A 16,239-nucleotide genomic window follows, 5' to 3' on the forward strand; every position below is an offset into this window, starting at 1 on the left:
TAAAGCTGGAGTCATCTACCTGCCGTGACCAGGCTGCTGGGAAGCGTCTGTTTCTCGCTTTGCATACAGAGGTCGGCTGGTGGGAAGTGAGGGATGCTTGAGGATGGGTTGCCATGCAGGAGGGTATGTGAAGCACCTGGGAGTGACACCTTGCTGAATGCCTGTGGCTTCATTTGGGGAAGAGTTTAACTGTATTTGAGGCACTTTCTTAATCAGTTCTCCAATTCGCCAAATCCTTCTGAAGGACCGAGTCTCCCCACTCCTGGGAACATATGCTGCTGTCTCTGCAGGGCCCAGGGGCCGCGTTTTAGATTGACTTGCTGTTTCAAACGAGCATTGCCCTTTATTAAAGGGGTGCCCGTTTAAAGACAGAGCTGTGTTGCAAACCTAATCAGAGGTTGAAAAGCAGCGTGGCCTCACAGTGGCCTTGTTCGAAGAGCCTCGAGTATGTCCTGCCAACACATGACTCACGGGACTTGCCTCTTGACTGAAGAGTTGCTCGCGTTCGTTTGAAGTGCTGCTCAGATCAGCTGTTCCTGTGGGCAGAGGAGTGATTTTTAGTCTCCTTGCCTAGCCTACTAATAAGATTTGTGTATTTTTGGAAGGAGTGGGTTTATTTGCGTAGCACGGGCTGGAGGGTTTGAACACCAGCTCCTGTTACCTACGTCTCAAGTGCTCCCGAACAGGAACCTTCTGGAGGAATATAACTTTTTTTTCTTCCTTCCCACCTTACTTTCACATAAATAACTGCAAGAGATTGGGAAGAAACGATTATTTCTTTAAAGTTTTCACATAAGCAAGTTTCTTCTGTCCTGTGACTGATGTTAATGGGAATGTTTGACAGTCCATTTGCTTTTTGGCTCTGACCTGTGCAGCCATATTAAAGATATCCTGTTTATAATAGCCGTGTCTTTCCACTGCATTGTTCAGCTGGAGGCAGCCCACATGGTTTTTCACTTGTAAGTATTGTCCTCGGCTTCTTGTCCATCTCCTGCCAGCGTAGGGGGATTTCAGACAGATTCCCTGGGTCTGAGTAGCGTGATCTATGCTTGTCCCATGTTCCGTAACTTTTGGCCATGTAGTAACGAAGAGGGTGCTGCTGGTTTAGCTGCTCTTTTTCTGTACTGAAACAACATGACTTTTTATTTTTAAGGTGAATTTAAAACAAAGCAACCCCCCTTTTTTTTTTTGATGTACAAACATAAAATCAAGGAATCAAGTTAGATTGCAAAATGGTGTGCTGCTTTCCTTTGTGGTTATGAGCACTATGGTGTTCTTGCTGGCTCCATGCACGCTATAATAAATGCAGCTGACTCAGCTGTGTGTTCTGCGAGCCCACAGGCGTTCCCAGGATTACACATGCAGTTTTCTTGGTATCAGGTTAGACATGCTCTACAGCTCAGTGCCAGGCCTCTGCCTTTCCGCCGAGGACTGTGAGATGAGGCCTTGAGCATCATCTTTCTACCTGCAGAGCAAACGGCAAGTACACTCCTCTGGCAGGGAGGGAAAGCAGGGCTCAGGCTTTTGGCAAGAACAAGAAAACAGGTTCCTGAAACCTTCCAACTTAACTGTGGACCTTTTCTGAGTAAAGAGAACAGAATGGTGTGTTTTAGATTGGGTTAACTGAAAAATGTCTTCCATTTTTCTTTATTTTCTCTTTGTCAGGAAAAATAAAAACAAAAAAAACCCCAAAAACAAAAAAACCAAGCCCCTGGAATTATAAACTATGTTACAAATGTAATTGAATCTAGGTTGGATTGTGCACATGGTTCTTCTCATTATCTGTTCCTGCTTCTGGTACTTATGCTGGCTTTTTTTTTTCTTTTAATTTAAATTAGGTAATTGCTCTAAGACTATAAACTTTTATCTTCATCACAGGAAGTCCTAGCTTGCATTAATTACCTTGAAATGAAGCAGTGAGGCAACTGAGTTTTAACTGTCTTTAGGGTGAACTTGAGGTTGAACTGAAGTTGTCTTCTGTGGTGTTCTTAATCCGTATTAAAATGTCCTTTTTTGCATTGTAAACATTTCATGTGTTTAGATTTCATATGCTCAAAAGAGCTCCTTGCACTCTGGTGCTCTTAATCTCTTGCTTGCTTGCTACCATAGTATGAATGATTTGAATGGAACAAGTTGTTGATTCTTATGTGAATCTATACCAACCTGAAAATACCAAATCACTGAGCTGCATATGTAAAGACCTCCATCCAGTAAACAGAATAATGATTACATTAATCCTAACTGTTGTAATGCTTGGCTTGATTATATTAAACGGAGACAATAGGACTTTAAATCTTTGCTCAGTAGATCTTTGAATGTCTGTTTCAGGAAGCAAGAAGAAGGAAAAGGAAAGGCCAGAAATCTCCCCACCGTCAGATTTTGAGCACACCATTCATGTTGGCTTTGATGCTGTTACTGGAGAGTTCACTGTAAGTATCCCTGCCTTGGAGTTGTTCAGAAAACATCTGTGGGTCAGCACTGTAGTGAAGCCATTGCGATGTTTTAGAATAAAGTGCAAGTTAGTCTTTGTTTTTATCAAAAAAAATATTGTGTATTTGTACAGCATGCAGAGTAATGAGACTGTGACATGTTAGTACTTCTGCAGTGTGAATGTCAGATCTGATGCTTTGTGTCACCTGGCAGAGCCTTCCCTGAGAAACCCTCCTCAGTTTACTTTCATTAGTGGGTAACGCTGGTTCTGTTGAGTGCTTTTGTATTCCCATTCCTGGCTTAATACACCTGAAAGAGGTGGTGTCATGGGCACAGAGGTGTGTGGTGTGCATGTATGGCTCCCCATTAAACCCCATCCTGCTTGGTCATGTGTTTAAGGCTGCCTGTGTTATGCTTTTTGTAGAAGAAAGAAATCTGTTCTGCTTTTTAAAAAATCTTCAAAATACTAGAAGGATGCTTAAAGCAGCCTTTTTTTTTTTTTTCTTTTTTTTTTTTTCAGGGAATGCCAGAGCAATGGGCTCGGTTGCTTCAGACCTCAAATATCACGAAGCTAGAACAGAAGAAAAACCCCCAGGCGGTACTAGATGTGCTGAAATTCTATGACTCCAAAGACACAGCAAAACAGAAGTATCTGAGTTTTTCTGCTCCAGGTGAGATCCAAGTGTGTGCAAGGCACATTGCAGAGGAGTTGGGTGTTTGGAACAGTCTTTCTCTCTTTCAGAATAATAAATCAGATTCAAATGCTGAAAGAGCAAGCTATTTTTCAATGAGGAACAAATATTTGAAGATGCATTTAAAACTTAATGGAAACTGGCATTGTCCAGTTAATTTCCTTTTTTAAGTGGAGAGGGAAAGAAATAGAACTGGATAATTCAAAATAGCTGTCAAAATTAACTTAATGGGCTGTGTTGATGAAGCTGGGACTCTGAGACCGCAATTGATTGGTTTCGTGCCGGAGACCTTGCTTCTCCCATCTGTGGCCAAAGTGGTTATCTGTAAATTCGATATCACCATATGGTGACATCAAAGATGCAAAATAAATCGTGGCTTCTACATTGGGAGCTATGTGGGGGGCTGAGAGAATAACTGTCGTACAAACAGATGCAGTTTTACCTAGTTTTCTTCCAAATTATTTCTGGAAGTAGCTTAGCAATAAGAGTTTGTATTTCTCATCCTTGATTCAAAATACCCTTAAGGGAACATCTCAGTAAGACAGAACATGTAAGTGTGACCAGCAGTGATCAGTTTAGAAAACTATGTGTGGGTATTCAAGTGAGGTGAAGAGCAAGCTGGGGAATGAATAGTTTGTATACCCTTAGGGGAGGATTTTAGAAACTTACAGCTTCCTTCTGCATGGTCTTACAGTGCAATACTGGTTTCTTGTATTTGTGACCATGAAATTTGCTTCCTGAGAGATGGAAAAAAAATAATCTCCAAAGCAGTCTGTGTTCTTTACTCTGTAAAGTTCACTTTTCATTATTTTTCTGATGATCTTATATGTTCTGCTATTTGTCTTATTTAGAAAAAGATGGTTTCCCGTCAGGAACACCAACGGTGAGTGTGTTTACTATTCTTTATGTATTCTTAGGTGCAAACGAGTTCAAGTCTTCTGTATTTGTTGTTATGCTGAATCTTGCAATATAAAACAAAATGAGATTTTTTTTTTGTGTGGAATAAAACCATGAATTGGGGGGTCAACAGAGTATTTCACTGCAGCAGTAGTATTTTGAGTCTCATAATAAAATGTAATAGGGCACTTAAACCACTCAACCTGTCTTTTTGGTTCAACATCAAAATTCTTTTATCTTCATGTCAGGGGAGGGGAAAAAAAAAGCATGTCTTTAACACTGTGCAGGAGATAATCTTGTGGTTTGGGTTTTTTTAACTTTGAAAATGTAGACCAATGCCAAAGGTTCAGAACCATCAACAGCTGTGGCAGATGATGATGAGGATGATGAAGAAGCTCCTCCTCCTGTTATTGCTCCACGACCAGATCACACAAAATCGGTGAGCAGCCGTAAAAATTACCGTGCAGACCTGCATTTCTCAGTATTGCAGAACGTAGTTTCTACTTCTATTTTCTAGTGAAGTGTTATATTTGTGAAATGAACTGTTGTAAGTTTTTAGGGAAAAGTTCTGGTTTTTACTTGTTTGCTAAGAAAATGCCTAATTTCTGGATATCAGTTGGATCAGAAATCCTGAGGTTAGTGCTATTTTGTTTGTTGGCATGTGTTGAAGGTATCTAGTTTTGCTTGTCCTTCAACGCAGCATACGAGGCGGCAGCTTTTTAGTTCTAAAAAGCTATAGCCAGTTTCTGTAACTTTGCACAGGACAGTGGTACAAGTGTAATGTATTTAATTTTCTTTGTTTTGTTTGATTGCAGTGTGATAGCCTTCAGCAAATATACTACCTAAACCCAAAACAATTAAGTTTTAAGACCTGAAAGCTTATTTTGCTTATTTCACTCAGTCATCAACATTGCATGAGTATAAACACTTAAGAAGTTGTTCATTAAGTTTTAGTGTAGTCATCCTGAACTACACACCTTGTTAATAGTGTCCCAGGGTTCCCACTTACTCCAGCTCATTCTTTTGGCTGTGGTAGCTGTATATTTTGCTACTCTTGCCCACTTACTCTCGCTCCAGGAGTGCAAATGTGAGTTGTGTTTTTTTTGTCAAGTGTTACTGCTTTATATTGCCCACTCGGTATGTAGACATAGAAAATGTGACAAGTCTACAGTCTGATATTTCTAGAGCAGCTGTGTATGTCTGTGAACTGCACAGGTGGGAGTTAAATAAAGCTCCAAGAAAATGCCCAAAATTGGGGCAACTGGGAAATTTCTTAGTCTTGTGCTTCTTTTCATGGCAAAGCATGAAGCTTTTTTTCCTTCAGATCTTACTAGTAGTTGATCTCGCTATGAAATAGTGGTTTCTGTTGTATTAACTAGCATAGATTATAACGAATAAACAGGTAGCAAACCCACAAAACATCTCTGTGGAAGTTGGAGTTAATCCCCTAGCATCTATGTTGTTCAGGAGGTGTTTGGGTCTTTCTTTCAGAGGTTAGTAAGGTTACCAGCATCTTGCCTTAGTGGACTTTTAACGTTTCTCAGGTCTAATTTCTGCCTCCAACATATTATGTAAAATGGTGCTTAGGGATCTTGAAGAACTGGAATTGTTTTCAACTGAAGGGCAATAATTGTAAAGAAAATGCTCAGATAAATGGTCTCTCTTAACAGATTTATACACGGTCTGTAATTGACCCCATCCCTGCACAAGCCAGTGACACTTCTGTCGACAGTGCGACAAAATCAGGTGATAAGCAGAAAAAGAAGACCAAAATGTCGGATGAAGAGATCATGGAAAAACTGCGTAGGTGTTTTTTATTTCAGATAAACAAAAGCTTTATGACTGAGGGAGGAACGTTAAGTTTTTGCCCTCATCCTATTTTTGTGTAAGGGTTGTTTGAGTACTGTGCTTGAGTAGTTTTGTGTCAGGCTGAAAGTACTACTTTCAGAAATTTTGCCAATTTAATATGCTTCAGAGCCCTATTGGATAACAAAAAATGGTAGAAGTTTTTTCTGGCTTGAAGTTCAGTTGTGCTAATGTGACCTGTATGTATAATACAACCATAATAACACAAAGTAGTTTTTGCTGTTGCTTGTTCCGTAATCATCTTGAAGATAAGTTTTCACTGTATTAAAGTTCCTGTGCTTAAGTCGAGAACTGAATAGTTTCTGGACTTGGCTGAGCTAATGAATTTGTCGTAACCTCATACTGGGTTTTGCTACAGAGAAGACTACTGTTAAATTGAGATACTAGGGGAAATAGCATGGTCTGTCTCATGAAGAGTATAATCTAGTACATAGTATATATAAATAATGCTTGTCTGAAGTTGGGTCATTTGTGAGTGGAACAGTGTCAGGAAGCTTTGGCTCTTCATGTATCAGCCTTTACTACCTGAGCTGGCCCACTCTTGGAGGTACCTTGGCCAGGCCAGCTCCGCTAAGGGGGGACAGCTGGATTGACTTTTGTTTTGTTATTTTTTTTAGGCACTATTGTAAGCATAGGAGATCCCAAGAAAAAATACAACAGATACGAAAAAATTGGGCAGGGGTAAGTATTCAGCCCACTTTCTTTCCCAGCGAGCCAGCATTAGAAGCGGTGTACTGTTCTGTCTGATACATCACACAGCCACCGCTTACTGAAGCAGGCAGCAATGTCGCCTGTATTAAGCAGTGATAAAACGGACGGTGAAGGCTTTTACACGGTGGTGGAAGTTTTGAATTGCATCTTTTAACACGAAAAGTGTCGCTCTGTAGCTTTGCTGTTGGTGCAGCTGGTACTCTCCCCTCCCAGTAAGATGCGTTCATCCGTTTTGTTCCATGACTGCGAACAGCACAAGGGCGCGCCGCGAGCCTTGCTGTGTGCTAAGCTAACAGCACTGCCATGACCAAGTTATTCTTCTAGTGGTCCTCTGAATCCTTCTGAGAAGAAAGTATATGCAAGTTGTAGCTTTCCCAGCTTTGATTATATATATATATATGCCTAACTCCTACTGTATACTTTCCAAATAGGTCTGTGTGTGTTTGTGGGCAGGGTTCCCCTGGGGGAAAATGAAAAGTAATACCTACTACAGAAAGGGCTGCTCAGCTTACCAGATCGTAGGGAGCAGCCCAAGTTCTGGGGGCTTCGATGTCCTGGATGCAGGAGGCCTAGCTGGTGTCAGAAGAGTGTATTTGCAATTAGTTAGCTTTGTGTTAACTGACTGGCATTTCTGTGATGCCACTTATTTTTAATAGCTTTTTTTTTTTTGGTACAGCTCTTGCAACATCAACATCTGACACAATTTTGTGTTTGTGGCTTGTTTGTTCATGTGCATGTTTTTTACAGAGAGGTGCAACTTGCTGTAACGTTTTTCTTCACAGGGCTTCAGGTACAGTTTTCACAGCTATTGATGTGGCAACCGGGCAGGAGGTAAGCTTTCTATGTTCATTGTAATGAAAACGCTTTCTTTGTATAAATGTTCTTCTGTAGGTGGCTGAAATGGTTTGACTAGATTTCTTTCTGTGGCTCCCATCTCTGCTATCATCTCTCAGAAGAATGTTTATCATAGTCATTTGTAACAGTGTGTGCCTTGTTCTGTAGTAATCAGATGATGAAAGCTAAAAATAGTTTTGTCTTTCCAGTGAAAAGCAGAGGGAGTGAGGTGTTCCAGAAATGGGTTTTGAAAACAGTTTATCCTTCAAGAATTGTAGGCAATGGTGTCTGGCATTTTCAGAAATAAAAGTTTGTTTTGTCTTTGTACACTTGTTCTCTAGTCCGGTCTCAGTAAAGGTGATGGACGTGCCTATCTGTATGGAAGCAGCTTGCCCCATGTTATTCTTTGATGTATTTAGAATGCCTGCTCCACATCCTGCTCTTTGCTTTTACTCCTTGGTGTCTCCAAACCCACGCGGTGAAACTGATGACATTGGCAGTACTCTGCACGCTTGTCATCCGGTGGTCATCTCTGCTTCCTGGCACTAAAATTTCAGCAATTATTTGCTATTCTTGGAATTCAGGTTTCCTTAATTTTCCTTTAAATATCCACAAGTAGCCATCCCTTAGGTCACTGATAAGTAATTGCCCTTTCGACAGTAACCACATTCACCAGTACTGCAGTGGAGCACCACGTCTTGATAAAACGCAAGCCTTTCAGTCATCTCAGTACGTCGTCTCTTAAATTGCGTTCGACATACCGCAGGACTTCACGTCCTCTTCCTGACTGCAGAGTCAATGTCACAGCCCAGTTCCTTTCTTAGACCTCCTCTGCATCTTGTCAGGCAGGTGGGCTGGCAGCTGGTGGCTTGCAGCCTTCATGCATTACGTGGACGCGGTACTCCTCTGGCTTCCGCAGTGCTTCATGTCAGAGGGTAGAACTGGGTCTGCTCCGTGGTAAGAAGAGATGGACAAAGGAGGATTTTATTGCTGTTTTCCGCGCTCTAATGGGAGGATGTAGAGAACATGGTACTAGACTCCTCTAGAGCTATGCAGTGACAGAAGTTAACAGATAAAAACTGCCATAAGGGAAGTTCTGGTTAGATATTCGAGATTTTTTTCCCTCAGAGTCAGGATGATTGAACATGGGACGGGAGCCCAGAGAGGTGGTGGAATTGTACTTGCTGAGATCTCCATGCAAAACTCAGTTGCACAAGACCCTCAGCAACCTGCTCCATGTTGGCTGTACTTTAAGCAAGGGATTGGGCAGGATGGCCTTCAGGGGTCCCCTCCAATCTGTTATTTTGTGATTCTGTGCCACAGGTTCTCTTCTTTTAATGCCTTTGGCCACATGATAACGATAATTTCTACAAGATTATATTGGTTCTTCTGTTTGGTTTTGGACTTGTGGGTAGGTTATCTTGTAAAACTCCGAACTGCCTCCTTAAAGTGTTGCAGCTAACGTAACTGGCACAATTATTCTCAATTTTAAAGTCTGGAATACTTGTCCTGCTTAGCTTATTTTCCTGGACAAGATAGGTCTTTCTCTTCCCTTCTCTCTCTGGGGTAATCATTGGCTTAATTGCTTAGAGAGGAATTCCTTTTGCCTGCCTGCGTTCGTTACACCCAAATACTAATTCAGTCAGAAAATAGAAAAACAAATTGCCATGCCTTGCGTTGGAAGTCCTACGCTTTGTCTCTTAGTTGCTACACGATTCTCTTCTGCTTTAGGCCTGTTGATAGGAGATTGGGCAAGTATCTTTTTGTCTCCTGAATGTTTCCGTTGCTGCCTGTTCTGGCCTTTGTTATTTTTTTGTGGATCTTTTCAGCTGCAAGAGGATGATGTTGGCTGTGGGTGCGAGTTTATGCTCATCAAGTTGCGTTCTTTTAAGTTGTATGCTAATAAATAAATATTAATTTAAGTTGTATGCTAATAAATAAATAAAAAATACAGCCGCAAGCTGTACTAAACTCCTTTAATCCTGTTACAGAATTTCTTCTAACTTTTCACTGTGTTAAGAATGACCGAAAGGTTTTGATACTCAAGTTTGAGTGATTGCTGTTTTATTTTGTCCTATTCAGGTTGCTATTAAACAGATAAACCTGCAGAAGCAGCCCAAGAAGGAGTTGATTATTAATGAGATCTTGGTAATGAAGGAGCTAAAGAACCCCAACATAGTCAACTTCCTGGACAGGTAAATGCAGACATCTGGCTGATTCCTTAATCCCCAAGGTTTTCAAGAGGTTATAATTTGATATACTTACACAGACATACACTTCCTGTACCTAAAGGTCTTACAAGCAAATAAATCTGTATTTAGACTGTCATCTAAGAAAAAGAAAACAGAAAAATGGGGGGGTGGGGGTGGGAAGAAAAAAAGTCAACTAGGGAATGGTCTTGATGAATCGGTAAGAAGGCCTCTTCTGTCGTAAATGCAGTGCTACGTGTCATTTTGGGGATCAGCGGTGCACGAGCACAGTTGGGACAGTGCTTGTGTTGTGCATGAGAGGTGTAGGGTGTTACGCTGCCCGTTTAGGTAGTAAGAAGCACACAGCTTTTCCTGTCAGCATTTACATTTCAGGCTACTTTCCAGAGATAACTTTCATTACTGTTTGTCTTGAAATGCTTATGAATTGTTTCATTGATCAGCTCTTAACAGTCCCCTTTCAGTTCTCGATCCCTTGATGGCAAATGAGCATGCTTTTCATTTTCTGTTTGTAGTTACCTCGTAGGAGATGAGTTGTTTGTGGTGATGGAGTATCTAGCTGGAGGCTCTCTAACAGATGTGGTCACAGAAACGTGTATGGATGAAGCACAGATTGCTGCTGTTTGCAGAGAGGTGAGTATTACAGTTGGTGGGTACAGGAATGAAGGTGCACTCCATTCCCCTAGGTTTTGTGGTACACTTAGGTTAGGAGTAATTGCAACAATTGCTGTTGGAGACATGGAGTTAGGAAGAATGAATGACACTGAGAGCAGAAATCAATCTTAAAATTACAGAAAATAACAAAATTATTTTAACTCAGAAAATTGGGGGATTTGCAAGTTGTAACACAAAAGAGCTACAGTAGTTTTTGAGCTGGGTGTTGGGGAGTGTTGGGTGATGGAGCAAATAAAGATTTTGGCTTTGGTGCCTGGGTTACCTAGTCCTGCTGACAGTCCTAACAGAAAGATATTAATAACGTGAACTCAAGTTCAGGGAAGAGCAATGAAGAAATTTAGCAGCTGGGAAGAATGTCTTTTTAATTTTGACTAATGAAGACTGTTCAAAGGCACCAAAAAGAAAACTTGAGTGTTCATATATAGGTAACATAGAAAGTAGAGATGTAATCATATTTAAAAAAAAAAAAAAAAAAAAAAAAGGAAAGCATCCTGAAAGCTTATGAGTGTTTTCTAGAAGGTGGAAGAGGAACTGTGTTTGATTAAAGAGTGGAAGTGGATCTGATGAAACACGAATGGTTTAAGAAACATGTACTAAAATAAAGATGAACTTGGCGCAGACTGTCCCTTTCTCATTTTAGTAGTTTTCGTTGTGTGTGAAATCTATAGTTCTGTGACAGTTAAGCTTTCTTTATGGATTTCTCAGAGAAATAATTCTGCAGAAGACTGTAGTTGGAATAGTTTTGAGATTGCAGTAAGATTTCAAATGGGAGAGTTAAAAATGTCACGACTTACCAGTAGTTTCTGCCCTGAGTCAGAATGCTGGTGTCCAGCTCAGACTTGGTTTCTTACGGCAGAAGAAGTAATTGTATTTCTGCTGTGCAGGAGAAACTTAGGCTCTTAACCCCCCCATTGGGCTCCATCAACCTGCCATCTGCTTTTGATGACTCACCCAAAGGGAGGGGATGGGAAGCAAACTTGTACATTAACGTGTATGGACAGGTAATGGTTTCCAGAGAAACTGGAGCTGGAAGCAGAGAACCCAAAGCAGCTATTTACTGTAACAGTATTTAACTTCTCAGGAAAAAGTCTAACACTGAACTATTGTACTTCATCAAAACTCTGCTGCCCAGTATATTAGATACGCTTCGTTTGGTAAATCGGTGCCACTTTGCTAAAGCAAATGAAGACATAAAAACCTCACTGGGGACTACAGCCATGCCAAGTTGCAAATGGTAAATGTTCTGCTGATACTGAAAGAGAAGAACCTTCTGGGTTTTTTCCCCTTTTATTCTCAAATAGCAAAAGTAAATTTCAGTATGTTTTTAGGCAATAACTTAGTGTGAAAGGTTTTAATCTTAAAAACAAACCAAAAACAGTATTAGTGACTTTCGTAAGATGTTTTGCAGCCTTCCCTGTAGGAGTTCTGTGTGTGTGTTGAGAAGAAAGTCTCACCAATTCCTTCTGGTGAGACTTCAGGCTAAAAATCTCTCACTTAATTCTTCTGTAGAATTTGTGGGATGTACCAAAACTAACATCTTAGAATTTTTGGGAGCATACTGGGTGACAACTGGGAGATGTGAGGAGTTTGATTTAGGGGATAGCAGAGAAACTTACTCCATGGTTAAAAGGTTTTTGACCTCGTGAGATCTGGAGTGTATTTTTTAGCACAAGAGCTTCCTCTGCTGGTTATTTTAAATAATACCTGTTATATTTTTGCAGTCAGCATTGGATGAGGGTGTAAGCATTGCTTTTGTATTTGTGTTCACATGCACAAATTCTATTTCCATATGCTGAATTGTTGTTTGGTGTTTTTTTTTTCCTCTCCCATCCAGTGCTTGCAAGCACTTGAGTTCCTACATGCCAACCAGGTCATCCACCGAGACATTAAGAGTGACAATGTGCTGTTAGGAATGGATGGATCCGTTAAACTAAGTGAGTACCAGACAATTATTTCAATGTTCTGTTTTCCTTGTCCCAGTAAACTTTGACTTGAGTGTGTAACTTGGTAGAAGGAGAGTTGGCAGGGAAAGCTGAGGTGTATTTTGATAGACTGTGAGTAACAGAAATTCGTTCTGTCTTATGAAATGTATAACTCGCAGGTGGCACGTATGAAATTCTGAGGACCCTAAGACTGAGGCTGTGAACGTGTTAGACTAGAAGGATGTTGAAGCAAACCTGTTGCCACATGAATACGTTGCTAAATATGAACTAACTGGCACCGTACAATGAAGCAAAGATGTAAATGATTGCAAGAGAAAAGTTGCAGCTAACTGCAGTTGCTTTGTTAGTCTCTTCACGTTGTCATGCCTTTGCTTTTGACATTTTCCCTTTTTCATTAGAAGGTCACTAACAAGAAAATTATACATTATTAACCATTTGTATTGCTGTCTAGTCTTATGCTATGCCTGTACTGGGTCTCCTTTTCTTGGACTGACAGTGTAACACACTTTCATTAATACAATCATGAAATGACAAAAGAAACTACTTGCTTTTCAGGTAATTGTTATGCATGCATGGACTTGTGTACAGTAAGTCAGTTTCTGGTGTGTGTAAACTTGTGGGAATAAAAAATAACATGTGAAACCACTTGAAGAAGCTGTCGGGACTGTTGAGAAGTGCATTGTCTGTCTGACTTCTTGTTATGTAGGAATGTGCAGAGCGTGAAGTGACCAAAGAGTTAAGGGGTGGTGACTTTACAGTTGGATAGGAATTTGAAATGCCATGAAAATGTGTCTTGGCAATATTCCTTAGTGTAGATGGTTTGCAGTCTCATGTTGTTTATGAGATTGAGTGGGAAGAAAGATTATAAGCACCTTGATTTGCTTACCAGCATTGTTGGAGGTGCTTCTTGCTTGCATAGGAGGTTTTATTTTTTGAGGGTGTGATGTGTTTGTGGACAAACTGTGTGAATTCAGAGGCTAAAGACAAGTGAATAGTTACGGTAGAAGGATGTGGCTGAGAAGAGTTAGCTGGAGAAGGCTCAAAAAAGTAAGAGTGGTCAAAGCAAAGCAGAGTGTCAAAAGGACAGGGTTAGCAGCCTGTGTAAAGAACCGTCGTCCCCAGGACGCTGGGGGAGGATGAGGAGGAGGGGGAGAGAGGAGAAAACAGGAGTCAGTTGTAATGAATGGTATTGTAATCAGTGTTGAGATAAGCTCTTCTTTGGCTGTGATTATAGAGCTTCTAGCAGTCCTTTAGGATGGAGGTTGGAAGAAGTTGCACCTTCTTTTCAAGCTCTTCCCCTTCTGTGGGAGGCTCTGGCCTGAGGGACACAGGTGACAGGAGAGGGAAGAGGTACCGGTCTGCCTGTCACCACTACGCACCTACACACGCTACTGGCTGGTGGAGCTGGGTTCTGCATCTTGCCTGTCTTTTCTCTCCTTGCTGGTGGCACGGTGCTGACGGCCTTGTTGGGAGGTCAGGAGACGTGCATTGGTGCTGCTTTTGGAATGAGCTGTGCTTTGAGTATGACACCTTGGTAAAGGCCAGGAAGTGCTGATGAGCAACTCGGTGACTCCTGTAGGTTTGGTTTTTATATTATTTTTTTTTTGTTGGTTGGTTTTGTTTTGGTTTGCAGTGTTTCGGCAAGCAGGGTGGGGGTAGTTCTTTGTTAACGTGTCCTCTTGGTACAACTTCACGCTTCCATGACTGTGGCTCTTTTGTTAGCAGCGCTTGGCATAACACTTTCAAAATCGACTCAAAATTTTTAAATTCTTTCTCTCTCTCTCTTTCTTTCTCTTTCTCTCTCTCTCAAACTTAGTGTCAATGATAAGGTAATATCTGTCTCCTGCCTTAACTGTGTTCTTATTGATGCTTTACATGCCTGGGAAGTGAGAGTGCTGCAGCTGGATAAAGTAACATGATGGAACATGCATTGCTGCTGCACCTGAAGGCTATAGGAATAGGTGACTTTTCTTGTTTTCTTGCGTGTGGTTGTTCTCTTTGGTAGTTACCTTGTGGAAAGGTTTGTTTGTCTAGGCTCCTTCTGCTGAGTGGGGTAGCATGTATCTGAAGCCTCGTTTCCCTGTCTCTGTCAGCTGTAGTACATGTATTTGATAGCCAAATTGCGTGAAATGTTGAATTCGATAGCTGCACAAATCTGTTTAGCAGGGCAGAAGCCATGGTTTGTGGATTTGTTGGGGATTTTTTGGTGGGTTTTGGTGTTTGGTTTTTTTTTTAGTTCAGACTGTATAACATACCATGTGTAGAACACTTGCCTTCTGTGTTCTGCTTGATTAATTTTTTTTAGCTGTTACCAGTCTGGGATTCATGAAGGAAGGACTGGACAAAATACAGTTCTTCTACAGGGTAATACTTTTGCCCGTTTTCCAGAGGACAAAAAGCCTTATCTTCATTCCATGGAATTCTGCCCTGCTTAAACACCTTCAGGTTTTGTATCTATCTTGCACATTGGATTTTGTAGTATAGAGAATGTAGTGGGGGGAGGGGGAGGAGAAACCCCCCCAAGCCTCTCTCAAGTGTAGAGGAGTAGAATATATGTGTAGTAATAGAGAAGTCTTCTAGGAAGCCCACTTACTTGGGGTGCACCAATTTAACATTTTAAAATTCTGTTATCCTACAGCCGACTTTGGTTTCTGTGCTCAGATCACCCCAGAGCAGAGCAAGCGCAGCACTATGGTTGGAACTCCCTACTGGATGGCCCCCGAGGTGGTCACACGGAAAGCGTACGGCCCTAAAGTGGATATCTGGTCACTGGGCATCATGGCCATCGAGATGGTGGAAGGAGAACCCCCGTACCTCAACGAAAACCCCCTGAGGGTAAGAAGTCCAGATGTTGCTAGAACTGTTTGCGCGTGTTTACTATATGAACATTTTCAGTAATTGTTCATTAATAGTGTACACGTTAAAAAGAAAATGAAACAAAAACCCCAATGAGCGTCAGTAGTGCAAGGAAATTCCTCCAAAGGGAGATAGCAGTCTTGAATTTGCAGTCAGCCCTACCCTGAAGTTTTCTGTTTAGAAGATTCGTACCTGCTTGTAACTAAAACATTGGACTTTGTAGTCAAGTCTTCTGTGATGGTTTAGGGAAAGTAAATCCATGACATTACAAAAAATGCTGCTTGTGTCAGAATCTGGTATTTTCTTTGCCAAGGTAAGTATCTGTTGCCAAAAGATTTTGAAGGTTATTTTGCTACTAGCCAGAATAGGTCATGACTGTCTATAATTGTGGCGTTTTTACAGTTTTTTGTCTCGCTAGGGAGAGAAGTGGACTGCAGAGCCCTTTCTCATCTAGACTAAGGGATTACCGCTAGGCAGGTCAGTTTGGCATCTTTTAAAGATTTGGCTTGGTTATACAATATTCCTCGTTTTACAGGCTTTATATTTGATAGCAACTAATGGCACACCAGAGCTACAGAACCCTGAGAAACTGTCCCCAATATTCCGGGATTTCTTGAACCGATGTTTGGAGATGGATGTAGAGAAAAGAGGATCAGCCAAAGAATTGCTACAGGTGAGGGTCACCTTCTTCTCACAGACAGACAGAGAAGCCGTGAGTAAGGTCAGCCTGTGATAAACCATAGTGTAGGCTGCACCCTTTTTTGTGTTTTCTCTGGAGTCTAGTGGGGAGGAGTTGGTAGGAACTACAGTCATCGAAGATTGTAGTACGTACTCTGAAGTCTTTCCCTCAGTAACAAAGAACCGTGCCTTTGTTCTGCTGCTGCTAAAGCATCCAGCAGTTTACACAGTGACTGTAACAGGGACATCGAAGTGAGCAGAATGCGACTGAGAGATGTTTGAGCAGGAAACCTCTTTGTAATGAATTATTGCAAAAAGGCCTAGGCTCTTCTGGGGTGAGGAGGAATGATTACTGGGCTTGAGGTGCTCTGGAGTTGTCCCTTCAGGAGCTGGGCACTGACAGCATTTGCATTGCTTTTCATACCTTGGAAAGAAAAGGGCTGGATAGGT

General features: G+C 41.3%; 1 protein-coding gene across 4 annotated transcripts in view; it reads left to right on the plus strand.

The window, feature by feature from the left end:
* The window catches only part of PAK2 (p21 (RAC1) activated kinase 2), a 47,780-nt gene that overhangs the window by 26,537 nt on the left and 5,004 nt on the right, over positions 1–16,239 (plus strand). For all 4 annotated transcript variants that reach the window (XM_040612527.1, XM_040612529.1, XM_040612528.1 and 1 more), the window contains 12 exons: positions 2,329–2,429; positions 2,951–3,101; positions 3,974–4,005; positions 4,351–4,458; positions 5,690–5,822; positions 6,503–6,566; positions 7,379–7,427; positions 9,513–9,625; positions 10,153–10,270; positions 12,147–12,246; positions 14,894–15,090; positions 15,647–15,784. In XM_040612527.1, the coding sequence (XP_040468461.1) occupies positions 2,329–2,429; positions 2,951–3,101; positions 3,974–4,005; positions 4,351–4,458; positions 5,690–5,822; positions 6,503–6,566; positions 7,379–7,427; positions 9,513–9,625; positions 10,153–10,270; positions 12,147–12,246; positions 14,894–15,090; positions 15,647–15,784 (1,304 nt within the window). The remainder of the gene's footprint in view (positions 1–2,328; positions 2,430–2,950; positions 3,102–3,973; positions 4,006–4,350; positions 4,459–5,689; positions 5,823–6,502; positions 6,567–7,378; positions 7,428–9,512; positions 9,626–10,152; positions 10,271–12,146; positions 12,247–14,893; positions 15,091–15,646; positions 15,785–16,239) is intronic.

Source organism: Falco naumanni, chromosome 13 (genome assembly GCF_017639655.2).
Source record: "Falco naumanni isolate bFalNau1 chromosome 13, bFalNau1.pat, whole genome shotgun sequence".
NCBI lineage: Eukaryota > Metazoa > Chordata > Aves > Falconiformes > Falconidae > Falco > Falco naumanni.